The sequence below is a fragment of the Galeopterus variegatus genome, unplaced genomic scaffold (genome assembly GCF_000696425.1).
Source record: "Galeopterus variegatus unplaced genomic scaffold, G_variegatus-3.0.2 Scaffold1052, whole genome shotgun sequence".
Classification (NCBI taxonomy): domain Eukaryota; kingdom Metazoa; phylum Chordata; class Mammalia; order Dermoptera; family Cynocephalidae; genus Galeopterus; species Galeopterus variegatus.
Genome location: NW_007727163.1, coordinates 306,622 through 333,763, shown reverse-complemented (window position 1 = coordinate 333,763; position 27,142 = coordinate 306,622). Strand labels below are relative to the sequence as shown.

The window sequence follows — 27,142 nt, the reverse complement described above, 5'->3', positions numbered from 1 at the left end:
TCTTAAGGTTTGTTCAGAACCTAACACTTTGTGATTACACAGTATTTGACATCAATTTCTGTGATAAGATCAAAATTGCATATGCTAAAATTCTCGACATTTTTTAAACTGGCATTTGGTCAAATCATAGTTTTTATATCTTAGAACTTCAGCAAAAAATCCTTTGGCTATTCTTGCAATTTGATGATGCAAGGAATCAGTCAACAGAGTAAAGGGTGACCTATGAAATGCAAAGAAATATTTGTGAACCATACATATGATAAGGAGTTAATAGAAAGTTAATAAGGAAGTCAGTAGAAAGAAAACAAATAACCCAATTAAAAAATGGGCAAAGGACCTGAAAAGACATTTCTGAAAATGGTTAAGAGGCATATGAAAAATGTTTAACATTGCTAATCATCAGAGAAATACAAACTAAAACCACAATGAGATATCATTTCACGTTTGTTAAGATGGCTGGCTATCATCAAAAAGACAAGACATAAGTGTTGACACTTGTATACTGTTAGTGAGAATGTGTCTTAATATAGCCAATACAGAAAACAGTATGGAGGTTCCTCAAAAAATTAAAATTAAAAATAAAACTAACATATTCATAAGATCCAGCAATTAGACTTCTGGGTATATATCCAAAGGAAATGAAATCAGTATGTCAAAGAAATATACTCACTCCTATGTTCACTGCACTATGGTTCAAAATAGCCAAGACATGGAATCAACTTAAGTGTCCATCAATGGATGAATGGATAAAAAATTGTGGTATATATACACAATGGTATACTAAAAGAAAGAAACCTGCCATTTGTAACAACATGGATGAACCTGGAGGACATTAAGCTAAATGAAATAAGCCAGGCACAGAAAAACAAATACTGCCTGATCTCACTTATATGTGGAATCCAAAAAAGTCCAAGTTATAGAAGCAGAGAATAGAATAGCGGTTACTAGGAGTGGGAGAAGGAGGAAAGGATTTGGAGAGATGTTGGTCAAAGGATACAAAATTTCAGTTAGGAGGAATAAGTTCAAGAGATCTACTGTACAATGACTATAGTAACTATAGTTAATAATGATGTATTGTATACTTGAAAGTTGCTAAGGGAGTAGATTTTTAATATTCTCACCACAAAAAATAAGTACCTGTATGTGAGGTAATGAATATGTTAATTAGCTTGATGTAGTTATTCCACCATTTATACATATATCAAAACATAACATTGTACATCAGAAATACATACAATTTTTATTTATCAGTTTTAAAAAAGTAAAATAAGAAAATCTGATGAGACATTTGCAATCAAAATAAGGCTAGTGTAACCTGAAAAATTATTCAACTATGACTTCACTTTATATTTGTCACTCTCACATCTAACTTGCCACACAACTGTCCAAAACAAAAGAACAGAATGTATGCTTTTAGTTACTCCTATTGTTTCTAATTTAGCTAAAATTTGTTTACAATAGGTTAACCAAGAGACTAATTTTCTAAGTCAAATTACCTCAAATTAATTTTTCCTTCTCCACAGGAGATTTTCGGTGCAGCCCTATGCACACGTGACATTTCAACTTAGTCGTGACAGTAGATGAGTCCTGCAACTAATCTGAGATCCCTTGACCAAAAAGCAAGTATGAAAAAAAACTGACATAATTTCTAGTTTAAACTTTACCTCTGTTCCAGAATGTTTATCTCTAATAACATCCATCTGTCTCTTAAATAGTTCTAATACAGCACTGTAGACCAGTTCATACTGTTCCTGAAGAGCATCACAAACCGGGAACAAATGAAAAAAAAAGCAAAAAATAAAAATCTTGTTGAACTACAGAACCAAACTTCAGGAATATGACCACCAATCGAATCCTAATATAGTAGACCTGAAAGGACCATCAACATACGTTTTTAAACTTAATAACAATGCTTTATGTTTGTATAGCCCATTTCAGATTTCAGAACACTTTTAGGCTGCTAGAAATAGTTAAATATTTGATATACCTCTAGCTAATGTAGAAAGATCTTATGTTTCTTTTATGTTCTAACGCCACTTTCTTACTTATCTTTCCCTCTGTCATCATCCCTCCAATTCTGATTTCCTTGTCACATTTAAAAAATTTATTTCATCCTTGACACATTTTTTTGTAAGCCACTTTCATCTTTTCTGGAAAAAGGTAGATAGTGTTTGGTGTATAGATAGCTTAAATATGTACTATTTAACTTAACCCTCACAATTGTAGCTATAAAGTAGCTCAGCTATTATACCTATTGGCAGACAGTTTATGCAAGGTCATTCAAAAGTAATTCCCAGGACTTGGCTTAGAAACTGAATCATCTCTTAGTTTAGTAGGCTTAGATCAAGTTGCTGAAATTTTTTCCTAGTAAAGATATCAAAGAAAAGTAAACAATTGAATAAGGTTTGGAAATTTGTGGTTAAAAAAGGATTTTACCATAGAGAAATGAGACCTCTACTATTACAAAGTTTATGGGTTATTACTGCTGCATTTTTTCCTCTGTACCTGCTCTGCTCAAGCACTTGATTTTGGATCTACTTTTGATCTGAATGGGCCTATTCAGGATTTTCCCTGACACTTTACATAATTGTTTACAAATAAAGAATAGCTTTTTCCAAAGATAATTTTAGCAGAACAGTGGAGAGTCTATATCACCCAACACAGCCATTGGTACACACTCTTTAATTTTTTTAAGGGAGAAAAATCAGACAGGAAGCATTCATCTGGTTATAGTGTCATTTCCTGGTTAGAGTAGTGTTAGAAAAAGCAGCTACAACTGTTAAGGTATTTGTTTAACTAGTCGCTGATAATACCAAAATGTGAAAGCTTTTTCAGCTGTCTTCCAACTCTTAAAAGTAGGCCTGAAATGGAATTTTTCTGAAATGGGGTATGGTTTTATTTATTTAATATTACAGTTTATATAACTAGGTTGCATACTTCCTGGAGTCTTTATGTATTTACATGGATCAGAATTCTTTCATGTCTAACAGCACTAAACCAGCTAATGCTTTCATTTCACATAAACTTGCCCACTCACAGGTTGAATATAGAAAACACCTACAATCAACATGTGAAAAAAATTATTTTTTTCCACTAGCTATTAGTGGAAAACCTGTGTGGGCCAAACAGATAGGTTTATATTAGAATAGCTCTTCATTTTTTCCCTTCAATTCACAACTTCTAGATTAAAACATCTCAGCTGCCATTGTCAACTGATTTACCTCTAAACCTGTGTTCAAGTTTATTTGTAAGTTTTTTAAACACTTTGGGGTCGTGTTATTTAAGTAGTAACAGGTAGTTGTAACAAATTGTGCAAAAGTGTCTCTTACATAATAAATATCAATAAATATTTGATGAATGAATGAATGGGTGAATGGGTGAAGGCTAAATTCTATCTCAAAAATGGAGACCACTTAGAAATGTGGGTAAAATTATTGGAGTTGAAATATGGGTGAAATTAATATTGTAGACAGTGAGAGATTAGGATTAAGAAGAGAAGGTAAAAACATTCCTAATGGAGTGACTAAGTGTGGGCAATCGGATGGGTTAAAAGATTGTGATACATAATTATAGTATGATTGTAATTAAGTTTTTTTAGAGTATGCATATAATATGGACCAGCATAAACTACAGAAAAACAACAGTAGCTATCTCTAGGTGACAAAAATATGCTTGATTTTATTTTTATTTTACAGTGTTTCCTAAAATGAGCATATAGACTGCATATAGTTTCTGTTGCCACCTCATGAAGTAGAAATTATAAATCCCTGATTTTCTATGGTTTCAGAGATGGATTTATCACTACAAAATTTCAGGTTAACATGACCCTGCTATTTCTCTCTAATAAATTAAACAGCTTTATAAGTAAGAAATATTATATTGGTTTCTTAATATTTTCTGAACAGATGGTAAAATATAAGGAATGAAAGGAATTTGATCCAGGACAAGGGATACAAGAAAAATATTGGGATATTCAAAGTAATAAAAAATAGTAATGGACTTTAAAGCACTTAATAGTTGATTGTTGTATATGAGCAGTCAGCTATTTTTGGATGCCTTACCATTAAATATAGAAATGGAGCAAGACTCAGACAGAAGTTCTGATCCATTCACCATAGTCCATACCTGAGTTTGAACTAAAGAAGGCCTCTGTGTTCGCATTTCCTGGATCAAACAAAAAACACTGAAGTTCTCAGGAATTATCTATCAAATAAAAGGGAAAAAATCTTACTCCTTTTGATCCTTTTTTAATAAATTACTGCCATTTTCTCATAGTCTTGTACTTCCATGACATCTGCTCTCCTAACATGAAATAATATCAGAAAAAGAATGCATTTTTAAAACTAACGAAGTTTCTCATCACTTGCACCACAATTTAGAGCCTGATGTTTTCCCTAGAAAAGATCGAAGAAACTCTTCAGAATGATTTCATATGGAGTGATCAAATGTCTGCAACTAAAGGTATAATAAGGGACAAGACTCAGTAGATGAGCAAGTATGAGAGTTTTATGAAATTGAAGTTGGCAGATAGGTCTAATGCCCATATTTTAAACTTCCCATTTCTTATTGGACATTAAAAATGATTTATAGATTAGAACACAAAGTTTGATTGTGGTAAGTTGAGTCTAACTACTAAAGCCATTTGGATAAAGGAAGGGTAATTATGTGATTTAGGGCATTGGTTCTCAAACTTCAGCATGCATCAGAATCACCTGGAAAGCCTGCTGGGCCCTGACTCCAGAGTTCATGATTCAATCCATTGGGGTGGGGCCCAATAATTTGCATTTCTAACAAGTTCTCAGGCATGCTGAAGCTTCTTGTCTGGGGACCATACTTTAAGAACCACTAACTTAATAACTAATTGAATCATCTGACAGAGTGGGTCTACGAGTGAATTTTCTAGAAAAGATGAGTCATGGAGATGAACAACCAAACAATTCCTAAGTCTGAAAGCAATGGAATAAGCAAATGGGAAGTACATTCTGAGAGAAACTCACCCCATCTTTTAGTAACATCCATATATAATCAATAGCACAAATAACACCAGTTCTTCCACAGCCAGCACTGAAATGAAAGACCACAGTATCATATATAGACGGTAGATCGTAGACAGTAGCTGGAAAATTTTACCAGTAGATTTGAGAAAGAAAAAGCCTGGAAGCAATGAAACTTTTTCAAACCCTACCACTTCCCAGAGCACATTTGTCATGCCACAGTGAATCTTAGGACAGGTCCTAGGCAACTTCTCACAGCAAGAGTCTCTAGACCTGTGCCATTCACAAGTAACTAATCAGATAAATATGAACTTAATGCTTAGGTTGAAATTATTATAGTCTGTTTCTGCTGTTAAGCTTTCCCTTTCAGTTATAGAGCCCTGGCCATACTCTGACATCTGGTTTGTTTTAGATAGAAGCTTCATACACAGCATCATACCTGCAGTGAATGCATATGGGAACACTGTTGTCTTTTTGGTAACAACGCACATCCCAGATGAGCTCAAGAATGGGGTCTATAGATGAAGGCACATCATGGTCTGGCCAATTTGTATAATGAAACTGGTAGACAATTCGAATTTCCTACAAAAAAATAGACAGAATAAAAGGAGAGTTCAAGGTTAGGACTCCACCTCATTCTACCAAAAGATAAGTCTGACTTACTAATTTACATCTATTCCTTTTTGCAATTCATTCTGCTATCTTCTTTATATCTCAGGTGACCAGGTACCTTCTGAGAACAATTAAAAGTGATTTCAAGTCGCTTACTATTGGCTTGTCCCCATCTGCCTCATTCATAAGAGGAGGGACATGAAAATAGTCTAAATCAGAGCTGCCCAACTGGTGTGCCTCAAATGGGTGACAAGCATGCTGATATACTAAATCCCTTTGCCTTAGAGAGGCTGAGTAAGGCCTAGGGCAGCCTGAGCTCTCAAGTTGGTCCCCAGTCTCTATTTACTGTTCAGCCTCATATTCACCCTACAAATATTATCACTTTATGTGTGTGCCATGGTGTGAAATAGATTGGGGAGCACAGATTACACCAAAGATCTCTTGAATATGAAGACTTTTTCAGGACATCAAAGGCCCCATCATTCCCTATTGTCTTATGACCAGCCCGAGTCACACACTTATATGTTTACCTGCCTGATCTCTGTAGGCTTTTGAGTTTACCACTCCTGTTTTATACTTACACTATTGAACTTGACTTTTAGAATCCTGATTATATAATCGGATTTCCTTTTTTCAGCTTCCTAATAAGAAGAAGAATATTAAAATATTAGTAATTTCAAAGACAAGCTCTCTATAAAGTAGATCCTGGGGGCTTTGCTCAGCCATTATGGGAACAGGCATCATACTTACACATGATATGGAGAAAGGGCCAAATTGCAGCTGTCTCTCTCTTGGCTCAGCCCAGTAGCGCTCACACTTTTTCTGTTGCACAAAGCAGAATGTAGTGATTTCCCTCCATGTATTCTAGTCTCTTCTGGGAAATAAAATCTACTCCCTCATTTAGAAACAAATTCACCTCTGTGTCCTTCACCTTAGGGTTAGGCACTTCTAACCTCTTTGAGCTTCAACCCCAAGATGGTCTGGAATCTCCAGGGATGAGAAAACAAACATTAAAGGATATATAAACTATAGACTTCTTGGAAGTCTGAAAAAGTAGAAATAGGGATCTTTGATGTATTTTCAGTATTTCAAAAGGATTAACAGAAATTATATGTCTACTAAAACAGCTGTGCAAGCTAAGTGAAACACCATTTCCTTGATTTCGATTAGAATTGTCAACTGAGAATGGCAACAGTGAGTTAGAAAGTGATATCCAGAAAAGATGTAATGTGAGCCACGTATCTAGTTTTAAATTTTCTAATACTCACATTCAAAAGTGAAAAAGGTGAAATTAATTTTTATAATGTATCTTAGCCCAATATGTCAAAAATTTCAACATGTAATCAATATATGTTATTAGATATTTGACTTTTTTTTTTACTAAGTCTTTAAAATCTGGTGTGTATTTTATATTTACAGCTCATCTTAATTAGGATGCTAAATTTTCATTGGAAGTATTTTATTTCCATTTAGATTTCATAAAATTAACATTTGAAAAAGATTTACATAACCAAGTTGTTCCAAGCATACTTAAAGTTTTCCAATGACTGAATTGAGTACCAGTTTTTAAACTTAAACCAATTAAAATAAAATAAAATAATTGAGTTCCTCAGCCACACTAGCTATATTTTAAGTGCTCAATAGCTACATGTGGCTAGTGGGTGCCATGCTAGACAACACAGGTTTAGAAGCTCTGACTGGCTGTTAAAGATGTCTGATTAATAGAGATGGGAAAATGAACTGTTAGGTTAAAAAGCATACCTTGTTTTTACTTTAAAAGACAGAGTCTATAAAAATGGATAAAAGGGGTTCTTAGGGGTTTAACAAAAGAAAAACGAAAAACCTCTGAGAGTAATGTAGCATTCCCAAACTAAAAACTAGGAAGATGACATTATCCCCCCCCCCCATTTTCTTCTTTCCTTTACATTTAGGTCAGCAGGTACTACAAAGTAGCTCACCTTTCCCATTTCAAACTCCATGCATGCCATAACAATAATCTGGGGAGATGAAATAGATAGAAATTTGAACATCTATATAGTTACAAACAGCAGTTAACACATGAATTCCAGAGTCAGAAAGTGTTAATCATTCTTTTTCTGTTTTGTCTTGTTTGTTTTTCAACCAGAAAAGAAATCCTGATAACTCATAAAATATTGCTCTTACTCTTCCTTCTTTCTGTACCCACTTCCCTTTTCTCTATTCAAATCTGTAAATTCTTATTACCAAATGAGTCTGTCAAGGTGAGAACTTTCATTTCCTTGAACAAGAATGACATTTTGATTTTTACTGAAAGATCCCTGAACCCTGAAATTTCATCAGCTAATTTAAAAAAGCACTGATTTTAATTGATAAGAAACCGCAGTCACACGTCCTGACATCCTCTCCCCTCTGTCCCTAAGAACTAGAAAATAAAGTACCAAAAGCAACTCTGCACTTACCAGGACACTGTATTCCCAGATCATTCTCCAGAAGTCCAGGAGAGTTGTAGATAAAGGACCCTGTGTGGCAATGTAAGCCTTAGGTCCATAAACTCCCTAAAAGGGAACAGAAATTACATGTAATTATATGTAATTTACATGTAAATTACAAATAATACCTTCTTTTCACCTAGTTCTCCCCCCCCCAACACACTTTTTTTTTTTTTTAGGTAGCTGGAGAAATATTGAATGACTTTTTTTCCTTTCAGTGTACCTTAATAAAGTTGGCATTGATGTAGCTGGAATCCTCATCAGAGGTTATCAGGGATAGCTCTACCCGGCTATAATCATCTATAATAAATAAGAAAGACATAGTGTAATTAAGAGGCCTTAATCAGAAGGTTTACTGTAAGGGCATAACACTGTAAATACTGGATGTTCACAAGTGTTTGATGAGTGAGCAAGTGAATGAATGAATGAATGAATGAATGAATGAATACCATTTTTCAGTCATAAATAGTACAAACTAATTTGTCAATGCCATGTTTCAAGATTAGGAACAGCAAACAATGGGTAAGGAGCGATTGGAGCGATTGAATTTGGGAGAAAGTACAAGTTTATAGGGAGAAATGGAACTTACAGGGCAAAATATCCTTATATCTGTTTTTCTTTGTATTCTTGGGCCTCTCAGCCACAGTTGTAGGATAGGTTTTGTCTGCCTTGTATTTCATAGATTGCCTTTTCAGCTTCTGTAATAAAATTCCAAGAATAATTAATCTTCCTTGAGAAAGGAGGAAGAAAGCTATCTCTAGAGAACTTTCCTTCTCCACTGCCCAAAAATTCTCCCTCAACCCTTTTAGCATCCTCTGCTCTGGGGTTGACTCCATTCAAGACAGAGCTGCAGGGCATTAGAACAGCAGAGTTCAGTGACATTTGAAGAAGTGAAAAGATCACTTAACAGCAGCTGAGCCACAAATAGCTAAAACTTAGAGGTGAAGCTGGTGAATATTTTAAAAACCAAATGTCTTCTGAAAGCAAGTTATATGTTCCACCCAATAGAAAGATATTAAAATATTACTTGACTTTCTTTACAGCTGCTATTTTAATTCAGTAGTTGACAGGAAAGTTATAAGTTCCATTAATCTTTTTACTTTAGATCACTTTTTTTTCCAAGCGGAAATGGAGCTCAAGCTGAATAAAATCTCTATATATCTAGCAAAATTTACAAGATTTCAGTCCCAAAAGCAGTCTTTTTTTTATGTAACCCAAACTTCAAGCCCACCCCTCAACCAAACAATAATCTTTAAATAACATCATATTCAATTGGTAGAATATGATCTGGACCAGGCCAGAGCTAGCTTAATATGGTTGAACAACATTCCTTAAGATAATGAAGTAACTCCTTAAAATTATTCCCATTTTCCAATACTATACTATAGACAAAAACTTCAGGTAGAGGAAATGATAGTTCCTCTTTGGCTCCTTCTTAGAAATTAATCCTGCCCCAAATTTGGTTTACATCCCTTGTCATTTAAAGAAACCATATCTAATAGATCTGACTTTTTTGAACCCTTACTCAATTTGCAAAAGATGTCCATGGAGGAACATCTGTGATGATTAATAAAAATATTTGTTGAATTAAACTAAAGAAAATAATTTTCACTATTTACTAGTGAATTAGTCACAGAAAGAACATTAATTACCTCCGGCAGGCTAGGATCTACTCAGTCCTCATTCTCTTTAACTTCCTCTTGAAATTTCCTCCTCCCTTGGCTCTTATTAGTCTACTTTATCTTGGTTCTCCTCTTTCACCTCTGACTTCTTCTTCCCACTTCCTTTTATTGGCTCTCTGTCCTTTTCTATCTTCTAATTGAGAATTACCCAAAGTTCAAAAGTTAAATCCTCAACTCTGTACTTCTCTCTATATATACATTTCCTCAGAGATATCATATACTCTTATAGAAGACATGCAAGTGTTTGTTGACTTATTTAACTGATTCAGATTGAATTATATTTTCAGCTCCTATTGGGTAAGTCTCAACTTTCCATATCGAGATTTGACTACTAAATTTCAGCACTAAATTCCCAACCACGTCCTAGACATTTCTAGTTGAGTATCTTATTACAGTTTCAAACTCAGCACATTTAAAACTAAAATCATCATTATACCCACTTTACATGTCTTTATCCCAGACAACCATCTTCTAGAAACTAAGAGTCACTTTAAGTTCCCTCTGCCCATAATTCCCACCTTTAATTCAGTTAGCAAGCTCAACTGATTCTTCCCATGGAAAATCCTCTATCAGCCTTCCTTCCTATGTCCACTACAGATACCTTAGTTTAGGTCCTTTGCCTTAAAGCTTGAATTATCACAGTTACTTCTCAATTCATCTTTACAAATTTCTGTCTTTCTCCATTGAAATCCATTAGACATAATTATGCCAAATTAATTTTACTAAAATACTGCCTTCCTTATCTCTCCCGTTCTCAAAACTACTTCAGTGAATCCCTTTTGCCACAAGGACAAAAAATCCAAAATCCTTAGCCAGGTACATAAGGCTCTCCCCAGTGGGATCCAGAGATAAATTTCCAATATTTCTCACTGTCCTCCAATTATGTGGTTTCTAAAGATGACTTCTAAGTTCTTTCAAGATTGTACAAATTGATGTCACTGACGATTATGTGTAATAAGATTTTCTTAAAACTAGGGCTTTCCTTTACTTTCTCATAAATGTATCCCTGGTACTGCTTTTTCATTCCTCAGCATGATGATGGTCTATTTTGTCCACAGGGTGAACTAATAAACACAAGTAAGGAAATAAAGAACTTTTCTCAAGTAACTAATGACAGGAAAAAATTTTAAAAGAAGGGTATTGTTATTACTGTTACTTAGTTGCTTATATTTCGTATAGTGTTTTCACATACAGGCATAACTCAGAGATATCGAGGGTTCAGCCCTGGACTACTGCAATAAAGCAAATATCGAAATAAAGCAAGTCGCACAAATTTTTTAATTTCCTAGTGCATATAAAAGTTATGTTTATGCTATACTGTAATTTATTAAGTTGCAATAGCATTATGCCTGAAAAAACAATGTATATACCTTAATTTAAAAATATTTTAATGCTAATAATCATCTGAGCCTTCAGTGAGTTGTAATCTTTTTGCTAGTGGAGGGTCTTGCCTCAGTGTTGATGGCTGTTGACTGATCAGGGTGGTGGTTGCTGAAGGTTGGGATGACTGTGGCAATTTCTTAGAATAAAACAACAGTGAAGTTTGCCACATTGATTGACTCTTCCTTTCATGAAAGAGTTCTCTGTAGCATGTTATGCTGTTTGATAGCATTTTAACCATAGTAGAACTTCTTTCAAAATTGGAGTCAGTCCTCTCAAACCCTGCTGCTGCTTTATCAACTACGTTTATTTAATATTCTAAATCCCTTGTTGTCAATTAAACAATGTTCATGGTATCTTCACCAGGAGTAGATTCTATCTCAAGAAACCACTTTCTTTGCTCATCTGTAAGAAGCTACTCCTTATCCATTAAAGTTTTATCATGAGATTGAAGCATTTCAGTCACGTCTTCAGGTTCCACTCTAATTCTAGTTATCTTTCTAGTTATCTTACTATTTCTACCACATCTGCAATTACTTCCTCCACTGAAGTCTTGAACCCCTCATGTCATCCACGAGAGTTGGAGTCAACTTTCAAACTCCTCGTTACCACGATATTCTGACCTCCTCCCATGAACCAGGAATGTTCTTAATGGCATCTAGAATGGTGAATCCTTTCCAGAAAGTTTTCAATTTACTTTGTCCAGATCCATGAGAGGAACCACTGTCAACGGCAGCTAAAGCCTTAGGAAATGTGTTTCTTAAATAATAAGACTTGAAAGTTGAAATGACTCCTTGATACATCGGCTGCAGGATGGATGTTGTGTTTGCAGGTATGAAAACAACATTAATCTCCTGGTACATCTCCATCAGAGCTCTTGGGTGACAGTGACCAGGTGCATTATCAATGAGCAGTAATATTTTGAAAGGAATCTTTTTTCTGAGCAATGGGTCTCAACAGTGTGCTTAAAATATTCAATAAACCATGTTAGAAACAGATGTGCTGTCATTCAGGCTTTGTTGTTCCATTTATAGAGAACAAGTAGAGTAGATTTAGCATAATTCTTAAGGGCCCTAGGATTTTCGAAATTGCAAATGATCATTGACTTCACCTTAGACTCACCAGCTGTTATTAACCCCTACCAAGAGAGCCAGTCAGCCTGTCCTTTGAAACTTTTTTTGAGGGGTGGGGTTGTTTGTTTGTTTGTTTATATGTGTATATATATATACATACATGTGGGGTACAATGTTGATTTTCAAGAATTGTGTAGAATGTGTGGTGGTTAGATCAGTATAGTTAGCTTATTCATCATTACAATTTGCAATCATTCTTTGTGTCCGTTGACCAAATCCTCATTAGCCCCCCTCCCTCTCCCCTCCCCTCCCCTTTTTCACCTCTAGTTTTCTAAAAGTTCACGGTATTACTGTGATTGTTTCTTTCTCTCTTTCTTTCTTTCTTTCTTTCTTTCTTTCTTTCTCTTTCTTTCTTTCTCTCTCTCTCCCTCCCTCCCTCCCTCCCTCTCTCTCTTTCTTTCTGTCTTTATTGTTCATTTGTTTATTTATAAATTCAGCTCCCAGTTATGAGTGAGAACATGTGGTATTTCTCTTTTTGTACCTGTGTTGTTTCACTTAGAATAATTTTCTCCAGGCTCATCCATGTTGTTGCAAATGGTAGAACTTCATTCTTTTTATGGCTGAGTAGTATTCCATTGTGTATATATACCAGAATTTCCTTATCCAGTTATTCATTGATGGAAATTTAGGTCGGTTCTATCACCTAGCTATTGCAAATAGAGCTGCAATAAACATGGGAGTGCAGGTATGCCTTCAACCTGATGTTTTCCAATCCTCTGGATATATCCCCAGGAGTGAATTGCTGGATCATATGGAAGTTCTATTTGTAGTTGTTTAAAGAAACTCATACTGTTCTCCACCATGGCTGTACTAATTTACAGTCCCACCAATAATGCAAGAGGGTTCCTCTCTCTCCACATCCTCATCAGCATTTGTTATTTTCTTTTTTATAATAGCCAGTCTGTTTGGGGTGAAGTGATATCTCAGAGTGGTTTTGATTTGCATTTCCCTGATGATTAGTTATGTTGAGCATTTTTTCATATACTTGTTAGCCATTTGTATGTCTTCCTTTGAGAAATGTCTAATCAGCTCTTTTGCCCATTTTTTAATTGGATTATTTGGGTTTTTGCTGTAAAGTTGTCTGAGCTCTTTGTATATTCTGGATATTAATCCCTTTTCAGATGCATTTTTTGCAAATATTTTCTCCCATTCTGTAAGATGTCTTTTCACTCTATTGATTGTTTCCTTTGCTGTTCAGAAGCTTTTTAGTTTGATATAATCCTACTTGTTGGTTTTTTTTCTTTTGTTGCCTGTGCTTTTGGGGTGTTATTCATAAAGTCATTGCCTAGTCCTAAATCCTGGAGCATTTCCCCTATGTTTTCTTCTAGGAGTTTTAAAGTTCCAGGTCTTATATTTAGATCTCTAATCCATTTTGAGTTGATTTTGGTATATGGCGAAAGGTACAGATCAAGTTTCATTCTTCTACAAATGGATATCTAGTTTTCTCAGCACCATTTATTGAAGAGGGAGTCTTTTCCCCAATGTATGTTCTTGGTGCCTTTGTCAAAGATCAGTTGGCTGTAAATATGTGGGTTGATTTCTGAATTCTCTATTCTGTTCCATTGGTCCATGTGTATGTTTTTATGCCAGTACCATGCTGTTTTTTTTATTACAGATTTGTGATCTAGTTTGAAATCAGGAAGTGTAATGCCTCCAGCTTTACTTTTTTTGCTCAGGATTGCTTTGGCTACTCAGGGTCTTTTGTTGTTCCATATGAATGTTAGGTTTGCTTTTCCTATTTCTGTGAAGAATGTCATTGGTATTTTGATGGGAATCGCATTGAATCTGTAGATGGCTTTCGTTAGTATGGGCATTTTTACTACATTGATTCTTCCAATCCATGAACAAGGAATGTCTTTCCATCTCTTAGTATCTTTAATTTCTTTCAGAAGTGATTTGTAGTTCTCATTGTAGAAATCTTTCACCTCTTCGGTTGGACTTATTCCTAGGTCTTTTATTTTTTTGGACACTATTGTAAATGGGCTTGCTTTCTTGATCTCTTTTTCTTCTATTTTATTGTTGGAGTATAAAAATGCTACTGACTTTTGTATGTTGATTTTGTATCCTGCAACCTTTCTGAATTCATTTATGAGCTCTAAGCTTTGACAAAATTCAACAGTTCTTCATGATAAAGACTGTCAACAAATTAGGTGTAGAAGGACAGTACCACAACATAATAAAAGCCATATACAATAAACCCACTGCCAATATCATCCTGAATGGGGAAAAGCTGAAAGCTTTCCCCTTAAGATCAGGAACAAGACAAGGATGCCTGCTCTCTCCACTCCTTTTTAACTTAGTATTAGAAGTACTTGCCAGAGCAATTAGACAAGAGAAAGAAAGGGCATCCAAGTAGGTAGAGAGGAAATCAAATTGTCCCTGTTCCCAGAAGACATGATTCTATATATAGAAAACTCAAAAAACTCTACCTCTGAAACTTTAAGCCAGGCATTGACTTTTCCTTTTTAGCTATGAAAGTCCTAGATGGCCTCTTCTTTCAGTATAAGACTGTTTCATCTACACTGAAAAATCTGTTGTTTAGGGTAGCAACTTTCATCAACGATCTTAGCTAGATATTCTGCATAACTTGCTATAGCTTCTCCATCAGCGCTTGCTGCTTCACCTTGCACATTTATGTTATAGAGGTGGGTTCTTTCCTTAGACCTCATGAACCAACCTCTGCTAGCTTCAAACTTTTCTTCTGCAGCTTTCTCACCTCTCTCAGCCTTCATAGAATTGAACAGAGTTGGGACCTTGCTCTGGATTAGGCTTTGGCTTAAGGGAATGTTGTGGCTGATTTGATCTTGCATCCAGACCATTAAAACTTTCTCCATATCAGCAGTAAGGCTATTTTGCTTTCTTATAACTGGAGTAGCACTTTTAATTTCCTTTAAGAACTTTTCCTTTGCATTCACAACTTGGCTGTTTGGCACAAGAGGGCTAGCTTTTGGCCTATCTTGGCTTTATGACATGCCTTCCTCACCACGCTTAATCACTTCTAGATTTTTTTTTTTTTGAAGTGAGAGATGCACAACTCTTCTTTTCATTTGAACACTTAGATGCCATTGTAGAGTTATTCATTGACCTAATTTCAATATCACTGTATCTCAGGGATTAGGGAGGCCCAAGGAGAGGGAGAGAGATGGGGTAATGGCCAGTTGGGGGAAGCAGTCAGAACACACACATTTATCAATTAAGTTTGCCATCTTATATCGGCACCATTTGTGGCACCCCAAAATAATTATAATAATAACATCAAAGATCACTGGTCACAACTAACCATAACAAACATAATAATAATGAAAAAGTTTGAAATATTGCTGGAATTACCAAAATGTGACACAGAGACACAAAGTGAGCACATGCTGTTGAAAAAATGGCATCCATAGACTGGCTTGGTGCGGGGTTGTCACAAACCTTTGCTTTGTAAAAAACACAATATCTGTGGAGCACAATTAAGCAGAGTGCAATAAAATGAGGCATGCTTATAATTAATTAGGATGTGCATCTCTCTGTAGGAGTTTACTTAAGGAAACTTAACTAAATGGTTTAAAAAAATGGGTGAGGAAAGGGGAACCTAAAATAAAGATACAATGACACTGAGAGAGAGAGAGAGAGAGAGAGAGAGAGAGAGAGAGAGAGAGAAAAGAGGCAGTAGAAATAAAAATTTGATCCAAAAAGTCATCCAAATTCATCATTAGGTTTCAAAATTGGCTCAGAATAACTTGGTAATTATCTAAGTGAATCTGCAAGGAGAAGAGAAAGTTGGGATTATGATATGTTTGTTAGCTGGGAGTTCATACACAAAGAATTACCAAATATCTAGAATTAATTAAATTGATACTTTCCAAGTAATAAATAGAGCATTAAATTATTATAACAACTCAGTGTATAAGCATGTAAGTTTTTCCCAACCAAGAATGCAAGATGGAACAGACAGCCAATGCTTGCTTATTTGCTGAAGAACAAATGACAACATGTATTTCTCCAATGACCATTTTTTCTGTTTCTAGAGTTCAATCAGACACAGGCAACCTATTGAAAAGCAGTATACAGTCAGTTCTTAAATCCTAGGTTTTTACTATAATTTGAATTCTCATGGATTTTCAGAATTGGATTTGGGAGGAGAGATACTGAACTGGTAACTGTATAGCAGATAATACACCAAGATGGACTAGTTTGGGAATTTAACTAAGGACATGGCACAGACACACTAGAGACTATAAAGTTATTTCTGCTGTAAATTACACCAATTTTTCAGCTCTCTCTACTCTTATGTACCTTCAGAATGATCATTTTCAGGTTGCCATTTATCTCAGGGCTGCTGAAAAGATCTCAAGTCCCAGAACAGTTCCTTCTAGAAATCTCCAGAACTGACCCCAGTGCATTCTTCCTTGTTTTACTGTTTGTATTTGTATGTTTTGTTTTGTTTTGCTTGTGAAATGCTTTCTATGGAGAATATTATAAGCAAAGCCTTTTTGTAAGATATGCTTCAATTAATTTGGTAAAATGTTACAAATAAAGGTGTCATGCGTATATGTAACCTATCCTTGCTTAGCTGCCTTTACTGCCACCTTCAACAATAGGGCAGAACAGCTTTCTTTTCCCTACTACTTTCTTCCTTCTGGAGTCATCTGGCTGGATGACAAAGGGAGACACTTTTTTAGCAAAACATCACACAGGAAATGCCTGACAAATTATTAACTTGGAAAATGTGAAAGATTTGATTTTTTTTCCCAGACATCTTATGGTCAGACGACTGCAAAGGCCTCCTTTTTTCATTTGCCTTCTCTTCCTGCTGGATCCCCAGGCTCCAACACCCAAAAAGAGAACAAAATGGCTGAATTAGGGCAGAAGAACTGATAAGCTGCACCAGAAAAGGGGGAACTCTGAGTGTACGAAGCAAAGGGGAATAAAAAAGAAAGCAGGACCATGGAGGTGGGTTGAGGTTTGGGAAGAAAAGATAGGAGGTCCAAGGGGAAAGCTATTTCTCTGCCACCCACAGGGGATGTTAGCTCCCTAGAGGAGGTGCAATCAAGAGATATCAGGGGAAGAGTAGCCAAGAGAATAAAGTGAAGAGGCCAGCATCCCTCATGGGCTCTGAAATAGAATAGAATGTGTGAGAAACCGGATTCTGTGTGTGCTTGATAAACTAATAGTAAGTTCATTTGATGTATGACTGTACTACCCTTTTCAAGAAAGAGTAGAACTAGGGGCCTGGCCATAAGATTCTAAAAATTAGGACTGAGTCTTTTGAATGCTCTTCTCATAGACTAGTAAGGTCTATGAAATAAGGTCACTCCCAAAAGAGAACAGAAAGGAAAAAGAAAGCACGAGACCTCGATATCTTTGCGTTGAAGGACTATGTTATTGTATAGAAGACATAGCATAAGTTACATTTGGGATAGAGAAAAATCAAACTTGGCCCTCCTATGTTAGGTGGGAGAAAGGAAATAAAGTTGGGCTGTCTCTAGAGCTCGTCAAGGTATTTTCTCAATGCCTTACAACTGCGGGTCAATATTAGTCCAAGCCTCCAACAGGACAGAAAAAGCGTGAATGCTAAGGAATAGAATTAGGAGCTCAGGCCTCTAAATCTGGAGTACTACCAGTAGGAATGGAGGACAAGACTGAACTGGTCCCGACTGTGCATGCAATCATCTCTAACAAGGGGCGAACTCATGGAGGTTGGTTTCCGATGCAAATAGTGGGGTAGGCAACAGCTAAACTGGGATGGGTAAACAAAGAGGTTCACTTTAGATAAATAAAATGTGACGAAATAGCAAGAAATGTCTTAAATATGTCCTATGAATAACTGAAAATATGGGACTAGATGGTTCCTAATGAGAGGCTGGAGATGGAGTTGGGAGAAATCAGCTTTAGAGGTGATGTGTTGTGATATATTTATTCTGGTGGTGGAAGCAAAAAAAAAAAAAAATTGCATCTTAAAGTGCACAAAAGTCAAGAAATGCTGATAAGTATGTTCAAGTGATAGACTGACTCACATGAAGGAGTCATTGCAATTCAAAAGATTTCTGTGCATTTGCTCTGCTGGAGGTACTGTGTTTACAACTGTTTGGTTATTATTGTTACTAAAAAATGAGTACATATAGAAACAGGATGTATCTAGATCTTTATAGAACCAAGATGTATCCAGGTCTTCTCTGGTCTGTCTATGATGTGTCTCCAGAAATTGCTACAATACCAGTCTGACTCCCAGTTTATTTTAAAGCAACATTAGCACTTACACCTGGCCTTTAGAATTAGGTATCTTCTGTTAGGCCTCAATGAATTCTTCATATTTCATAAATATGTCTTTGTATTTAATAAATATATTTACCTTTTCTACAAAAATACCCCATTCCCAAGAAACATAAAATTCACCTTTTTTTTGCTTTTTATTATTTAAATGGAATCCAAAAACACTAAAAGAAAATTCTTAATAAGATTTTTAAAATAAAAAAGTAATATGAGTACATATTCTTTGAAGAAAATTTGAATATACAGAGAAACAAAAACAAGATAATAAAAATCACCAATAATCCCACTACCCAGAGTTAACCATTATCAATACTTTTAAATATTACCTTCCAATCTTTTATCTATATGTGTATAATAAAGATGGGATCACACTGTATAGATGTTGTAACTTGCTCTTTTCACTTCACAATTTGTGTTCTTCTACAATGTTTCTAATGGTGGCAGAGTTTTTCCACTGTATGGGATATAACATAAGTTTCTTAACCTGTTCCTTTATATTGTCAGACATTTAAGTTGATTCCAATATTTCATAATTCTAAATAATGTTGAAGCGTGTGGCTAAAATGTAAATATATTTCATTATTTTCTTCAGATGAATTCTTACGAATGGTCAAAGAATTTGACCATTTTAAAGGCTTTTGATACAAATTACCTAATGTATATCTGAAACAGTATACAAATTTTGCTGCCAGGAAGGTTATATCAGCAGTCTATGAGACTGCATATGTTTGAATTCTGACCAACACTAGGATTATGATGTTTTAAATATAGGTTCATTTGCTAGGTAAAATGGTTTTGGTAGCATTTTTGACATTTGGACTTCTATTATTTGTACTTCCATTTGCAGTTTCTTCACTCCAAACTTTTTTAAGAGGAAGAAGATATCCCATAATCAAATTACTCTATCTACATGAAGCTCTGTTCATATTTCTATATTCCCATCCAGTTATTGTACAAATACGTATAGACATCCAATGAGTTCGCATATGCTTATTTAGCCCAATACCTGACATTTGCTAAGATCTTTTTATATTCAGTTTATATTTTTACACATAATTTCTAAATTAACATGCTTCTACTGCCTCCAATGTAGAAAAGAAAAAAATATATCTAAGGAGTTTTGAACATAAACATGCAGCAAAAGTGACCAGCACATAATACAATGGCTGAAATGTACACATCATACCATCAGCTGTAGTAATTGGCCAAAGAGGATACCTGTTCCTTTGTAAATTGTCATCTATCTGATAAAGAATGCACTAATAGAAGAGAATGGTCCTCATTAAGCTTAGAAGAAGGAAAGTAAGACAGCAATCACTTGTCACTGTGCCCCTACTGCTGTCCAAAAAAGTGCCCTGGTCACAATCTGTGGGTTCAAACAAGTGGATGGAGACACGATACCATCATCACTGAGACCACTAAAATCACCATGCTCATTAAGCACTTTCTAATTATAGTTGGCTTCTCATACTTTCTTTTCTCCAAAGTAGAGAATATTCTGGCCATCCAATGCAAACTTTATTCTGACAGTTATTTTTCTCCTTGAAAAATTAATAAGTTGGCATTCTAATTTCTGGTGAATTTCTTATACGTTTGGTCACCGTGAGCCAGTTACCTGATTCTGATCAGCTCTAGGCATACTAACAAAATTTAATTTCTAGACAGCAAAGCTAAAGCCCAGAAACTAGACTATGGTAATCCAAAATGGATAATGGCACCCTAAGTAACTACATGACTTCTCTGTGATGACAACAGTAATTGCATCTATTGTGCCCTGACAGAATGCATAAAAATCATTAGAAAAAAATATGACCCAGCTACATGCAACAAAATTGATGACTTTTACAAATATGATGTAGAGTGAAAGAAGCAAGACGTAAAAGAAAACACTTAACATAACATCATTGATGAAGATAATACAAGTACTTTCCTCTTGGAGTTATTGTAGTGACTAACTGAGATCACATACGGCAAAGCACGTAGCAGATTGCCTAGTATATGGTAAGCAGTCAATAAAATGTGTCTACTACAGGAGTCCCTCCTTATCTCGGCAGGGGTGGGGAGGGTGGACACATTCCAAGATCCTGGGTGAATGCCTGAAAACTCAGATAGTACAAAACCCTATATATACTATGTTTTTCCTATATATACGTAGCCGTGAAAAAGTTTAATTTATAAATTAGGCACAGTAATTAACAACAATAACTTCTAATAAAATAGAACTGTAATAAAAGTTACATGAGGGTACTTCAAAAAGATTTGGAAAAATGTAAGTAAAAGATAATCCAAATCTTTCCGTGAACTTTTTGAAGACCCCTCATGTAAGTGTGATCTCTCTTTCTTTCTCTTTCTCTCTCAAAATACTGTAATGTTTTCAAACTGTGATAGATTGCAGATAACTGAAACCACAGAATGTAAAACTGAGAATAAGGGAAGACGGCTGTATTATCTTTTATAGTTATTAAATTAAGACTATGTATATATAGGAAAAAACATAGTATATATAGGGTTCGGTACTAAGGTTTTAGGCATTCACCAGCAATCTTTGAACATATCCCCCCACCGCCTGAGATAAGGGGGGACTACGGTAGTAGCAAGGTTGTAGAGAAGATGATAAATTCAGATACAAAATTTATTGCAGTGCCATCAATAATCTTGAAAAGTTAGAAATAACCTACATGTCTAACAATAGAGAAATAACTAAATTATTTGGGTATCTACTATGTGTCAGGCAGTTTATATACTTATTTCATTATCTTCACAGCAATTCTGCAAAGCAAATATTTTTTGTCCCCACTTTTTAGTGACTTCATCCAAGGTTACACAGCTAATAATAGAGTCTAAAGTCAAACCGAGATTTATATGACTCCAAAGTTATTAAATGTGTACAGATGATAAAGCAAGACTACATGAACTTGAAGTTCCACCACTTATTAGCTATGTAACCCTGATCGAGTTAACGAACCTCTCTGTGTCTATTTCCTCATCTGTAAAATGAAAATAATAACTACCTTCTTCAATGGAGTGAATGAGCTGAAATATGAGTGTTTAGAACAGTGTCTATAAGAGGTATAGAAGTATTAGTTATTATTATGATTATTATTCTTTCATTATACCATGGCTGCATCATCCAACATTAAAAATAATATACATTTTAATCAGTATGATAATTAATTTTGGTATTATGTTAAGTGAAAATATGAGAATACAAAATCGTACCTATGCTATAATTACAATAATGTAAAAGCACTATATAAATGGACAAGAACTAGAAGATTCACAAAAAAAGTTTTATCAGAATACTACAATGGGGCCGGCCCGTGGCTCACTCGGGAGAGTGCGGTGCTGATAACACCAAGGCCACGGGTTCGGTTCCTATATAGAGATGGCCGATTCACTCAGTGGCTGAGCGTGGTGCTGACAACACCAAGCCAAGGGCTAAGATCCCCTTACCAGTCATCTTTTTAAAAAATAATAAAAAAATAAAATAAATAAAAATAAAAAAGAATACTACAATGAATTTATTTTCTTTTCACTTGCAATAATATCGTTTCATAAAAATAACAATGAGGGCCTTTAAAAAAGAATCTTTAAGAAATTTTCAATTGTGTGATTTTATACAGGTGTTTCCGCTGTATAGAAACTATACTACATGGGGACCCACCTTCAGGCTAGGCCTTTTGAGGGATTCAATGTTATTGGCTGAATTAAGACACTATTGCATAAGGATTAATTTCATAAGGACTGAAATAAGACAGATCTGGGTTAAGTTTCATCTCTATGGCTAAACAGCTGAGTGAGCTGAAGCCATTTATTTAACTTCTCAGAGCTTCAGTTTCCTCACCCGTAAGTCAGAGATCCTAGCTGTAGCTACCTCATACGGGTTTTTTTTTTTTTTTTTGAGTAGTAAATAAGATAATGAATGTTGATGTTCCTTGACACCCGGCCAAGACTATCACAATTATAATTAAATATTTAATAGAGTGATTAGTTATTTAATGTCTGCCTCTCTAAGACATCCTCTGACTGATGTCTTAGAAAATACTCATAATTCCACTAAATCTGGAGCATTGCACTGCATTCCCAGCATCTAGTACAATACTTAAACACAGTAAGCACTCAATAAATATTTAAATGAATGTATGAAAACCTTAGATGGGTGATCAGTGGCAGCTTCAACTATAGAAAGGTTATTGAATTTAGTCCCGGCACAGAAAAAAGACCTAAGCAGCATGGCATTGGCTTCAGCTGTCACAGCAGACTACCGTACCAGTTATGAATATGTGCTCTGCACAAAGATACCTGGCCAGGGGGGAAATGGGGACTGAAATCTGACCCATGAACCTGGGGAGCGGAAGGGGGTATGATGCACAGAGCATCTGCCTGGAAGTAAAGATTCCTTTTGGTAATTCCCACAAAGGCACCACTGTTTAGGCTAGCAGTGGCCTTGTGTCACAGTCAGTCCTAAACCGTAGAAATATCAAATCTTGGGAGAATACATGAAGGACTTAAGGTGGGATATGGCATAACAAAGTGGAAAGCCCCTCAGTTTAATGGCGGCATTTACCTTGTCCAAGTAAGTAATCTGGCCCTATTCACCACTCCCTTCTCCCCCAAAGTTATCTCTCTGGTGTCTCAGCTGAACCTTTAGGTGGGGCTGTGGGCAAGACTCTATTTTTCCACTGGAGGACATGAGTCAGTGAACAGTGAGATTCCACTTAATCACAACCCAAAAACAAGGTCCTTAAAATCAGGAGCTAGAAAAGCAAGGAAGTGATTAATATAAAAGTCAGGATAGTGATTATCCCTTCAGCAAGGCAGGACAGGGTGGGGGTAGGGATATGGGGCCTGATGGGAAAGGAATATATAGTGGTCTTCGGGGATTTGACAGTGTTGTATTTCTTGACTTGGGTGTGGTTGCACTGAGAATGATTAATTCATAATTTCACTAACAACTTTTACGTACTTTTCTACATGTGTATTATATTTCACAATTTTAAACAGCTAAAGAAAATACTAACTATAAAAAGTTAAGAAGGGAAAAAATGACCATATTTGTATTATTAAAACTCATGTGAATGGAAAATTGATTGAACGTGGCAAGGCCAGAGCCTGAGAAACCTATTAGGAGGTAGTGCTACAATTTGGTGAGAGATTATGACTTGAGCTGAGAAAAGGTAAAATATTAGGGATATAGTTACATTATTTTAAAAACCACAACCAGGGCCGGCCCGTGGCTCACTCGGGAGAGTGTGGTGCTGATAACACCAAGGCCCCAGGTTCGGATCCCGTATAGGGATGGCCGGTTGGCTCGCTGGCTGAGCGTGGTGCTGACAACACCAAGCCAAGGGTTAAGATCCCTTTACCGGTCATCTTTAAAAAATAAATAAATAAATAAATAAAATAAAAATAAAATAAAAACCACAACCAAAATAAAACAGAAATTGTCACTGCCCCTCAGCTCACTTTTTACCTTTATGTCTTGGGTGACTTTGGCTCAGGAATTATAGTCCAGGAGCAGGCACATGTCTAAACTGATACATGGGCTAGTATTTCCTCCTTACCTCCTCTCTGGTAACTCTCCTCAAAGGGACTCAGACTGCCTGGCCATTTTCATAATACCATGAAATTATTCAGTTGAACCGACATAGGGGTTTCTTATAATATCAAATCACTCGAGTTTTTACCGAGTATTTTTCACATCTGCTATCTGGTACCATAATGTTAGCTCCATGAGGGCAAAGGTTTTTGTTCATTTGTTCACTACTGTATCCTTGGTGCCTAGAACTGAACTTGGTACATAGTATGTGCTCAGTAAATATTACTGAATGAATGGACACATTTAATTATTATTATTAATATTTAATTATTACAACAATCCTGTGAGGATAGGTAAAACAAATTATTATCCACATTTTATAAGTGAGAAAGAAGAGTTGGAGAGATTAAGGAACATGTCAAATAGTTGATAATTTGGTGGTTGGTGACAGGTTAAATATGCCAAAATAAATGATAGGTACTATCAGACATTCTGTGTTATCTAATGTGCCAGGTTATAGGGTGAACGAGGCCTCTCCAGGTGCCATTGCATAGATAATCACAGTTCCTTTAGAGAAGATGCATTGTGTCTCTGGGTAATCAAGTCCACCTGACCCAAGGCCATCCCGTATTCTTGCCCATACTCATGTTTTTCTCCATGTCCCTCCCTTGTCTCTACTTCCCACCCTAGCCATATAAGCAAAAGAAATTAAGAAAACAATGTTATTGCAAAAACACATGTTCTAACACTTCTTCCATAGGAAAAGGAAAGAAAAAAGAAAGAAATGTGGCCGAGGGTAGTTTTTGTGCTCTTCAAAAAATCTTTGTCTTCAAAAGGAATCCCATGGAGAATCTAAAAATGTAATAATGTTCCATGAAAAGTTAATCTTGGTCTCTTTTCTCTTAATTTTTTTTTGGGGGGGCGGGGGTGCTGGCCAGTATAGTATTTCTTCTTAATATTATTTAAAATTAGTAATTTGAAGCACAAACCACAACTCAGATACCTGGAGAACTCTGGATGTTCAATTAATATTAGAATTTATACATCTGGAGTTGCATATATCTTCTGTAGGATTCCTAGTCAAACTCCAAAGAACTAGCAAACAAAATTTTAAAACAAGTATTTTTGAGAGAATACCTAAAATACATGCAAACCACTAAGAGAAGTCAAACTTTTAGGTTGCCTTCTTTCCCTCCAAGGTCTGATATTCACTTTATACCAAGAGCAATTTAGTATAGGAAAGTTGGGCCACCATAGTCAGTCAAATAGCATATGTAACTACTCTGACAGTACCACACACAGGACTCACCAGAAATTCATTGGCAAACTCCTCTTTGTTAATTTTCTTATTTTGGGCCTCATCCAGGAACTTCTGCAGAATTTCTCTTTGGTCCATGCTGCAGAGCAAGAGAAACCGTCTGTGAGTGGGTTGAGGGAGGGCATGTCAAATGTATGTCATGGCCGAGACACCACTGAGAAGCCACTGCTGCAGCCTGAGCAGAGTATGCTGAAGGCTGTGGTTTACTGACTTCATCACAAGCCTTAGAGGAAATTAGTACGTAACCAGCCTCTGTGGTCACACAACAAAGCCATCACCTCGCTCCAGGGCCCTAGCGCCTTCCTTCTTAACAAAGGAACCTGGTTACAGTACAAATTTTTAACAAACAAGAGGCTAACCAAAAAATAAAGTGTGGTCTGCTTAGCTCTGAGACTGTTCCACTCCATCACTGTTAAGTAAAATTCACCTTTCTTCTTGTTCTCCAGAGAAAGGCAGAATTATAGTTTTTATGGATAAGTTCTGCTTCTCCCTATTTCCCCAGTGAGCACAAAGGCCCTGCTGATGGCTTCTGTTTCTTCATGTCCCAGATGAACTCTGCAAAGTTCAGTTAGGCCTAGAAAAGGAGACAGACACTGTTTGTAGTTATACACCTCCTATGTGGACTATTCTCCAAAAGTTTCTTGTTACTGTGATCAGTGGCAAACTCGAGTTCATCAGAGAAGGCATCTTTATTTAGAACTTTTAAGTCTGGCATTTAGACCTCAAATTCTCTTTTGGATGAAGCAAAGTCAGCTGCTTCTGACAGTCTGTGTTTCTCCCAGGGCTGGGGAAGTGCTGACCTACATTAAGGGAAGTGTTATTGATTTCAGCACCTCTTCAACCTTGCAGTAGATTTTTGAGCTTCACTTATGTTCTGGATAGAAAGACTGGGCATGTTGGGCTATATAGGATCAGGAAGTGACCCCCACAAAGAGCACCTGACCAGGCAGTTAGCACAATATCCGGCATATGCAATGCTGGTAAACGACCAAGGAAAAAAAGAAAGCAAAATCAGCCACCTTGCTCACAATGTTATAACTTTTAGGGCAGAAAGCCTGAAAAACTGTTTCTAGAGAAGAAATTTGTACTCTGCAACCAATGTCTTGGAAAAGACATTGTTTCAGGAAGCCATTCTGTGCACATGGCATTTTGGCCCTGACAGGCAGTCTGTTGTAGAAAAACCTTCCACATCTCAGCTTGCATAAGTTCTCTCCTCAATGGATACAAATCTACTGAAATGTCTAATTCAGTGTGAGAACACCCCAAAATCAGCATATCATCTTTGTTTGAGGGCAGAAGTTCAATAAATAGTATGTTAACACAATTAGCCTGAAATAATCCTGAAGAAAACTGGGAAATGTGTGTTAGGACTTCCTCTACTTAAGATAGTAGCGATCCTTTCTGTTTGGCAGCATTATTCAAACTCTCTTCGGGGATCATGATTCTGAACACCATTTATATTAAAAAGGCTGTATCTTCTTTACTGAGCCCTACAATAAGAAAGGAAAGGTCATTGAGGTATCTTGGTTATAGGCAACTTGAAGCCAGTATTCCAAATGAAAAATTTCTATCCCAGTCCACATAAATTAAAATGAACCATAATTCTTCAGTAATATTTGCTGAGAATAGGATATTTCTGAAATTACCCTCATCTATCATTAAAGGAGAATTTCTTGCTGCTCCAAGTAATTCAATGTTTAATTTGGCTATTTTAAAACATACACTATGGGAAAGCTTTCAAGTTCACAATAACTAAAA

General features: G+C 35.9%; 1 protein-coding gene across 3 annotated transcripts in view; it reads right to left on the bottom strand.

Moving 5' to 3' along the window:
* Positions 1–25,592, bottom strand: part of PTPN22 (protein tyrosine phosphatase, non-receptor type 22 (lymphoid)) — a 53,031-nt gene extending 27,439 nt beyond the window's left edge. The window contains exons 1-11 of one of the 3 annotated variants that reach the window (XM_008574468.1): positions 25,376–25,592; positions 8,664–8,772; positions 8,298–8,374; positions 8,045–8,140; positions 7,565–7,603; positions 6,357–6,428; positions 6,188–6,247; positions 5,434–5,576; positions 4,998–5,064; positions 4,126–4,203; positions 1,665–1,751 (exon numbers count right to left, since the gene is read on the bottom strand). In XM_008574468.1, coding sequence (XP_008572690.1) covers positions 1,665–1,751; positions 4,126–4,203; positions 4,998–5,064; positions 5,434–5,576; positions 6,188–6,247; positions 6,357–6,428; positions 7,565–7,603; positions 8,045–8,140; positions 8,298–8,374; positions 8,664–8,772; positions 25,376–25,462 — 915 coding nt within the window. In that variant the 5' untranslated portion in view covers positions 25,463–25,592. The remainder of the gene's footprint in view (positions 1–1,664; positions 1,752–4,125; positions 4,204–4,997; positions 5,065–5,433; positions 5,577–6,187; positions 6,248–6,356; positions 6,429–7,564; positions 7,604–8,044; positions 8,141–8,297; positions 8,375–8,663; positions 8,773–25,375) is intronic. The other 2 variants (XM_008574469.1, XM_008574470.1) reach the window with 2 other exon arrangements.
* Between the last annotated feature and the right edge of the window lie 1,550 nt (positions 25,593–27,142).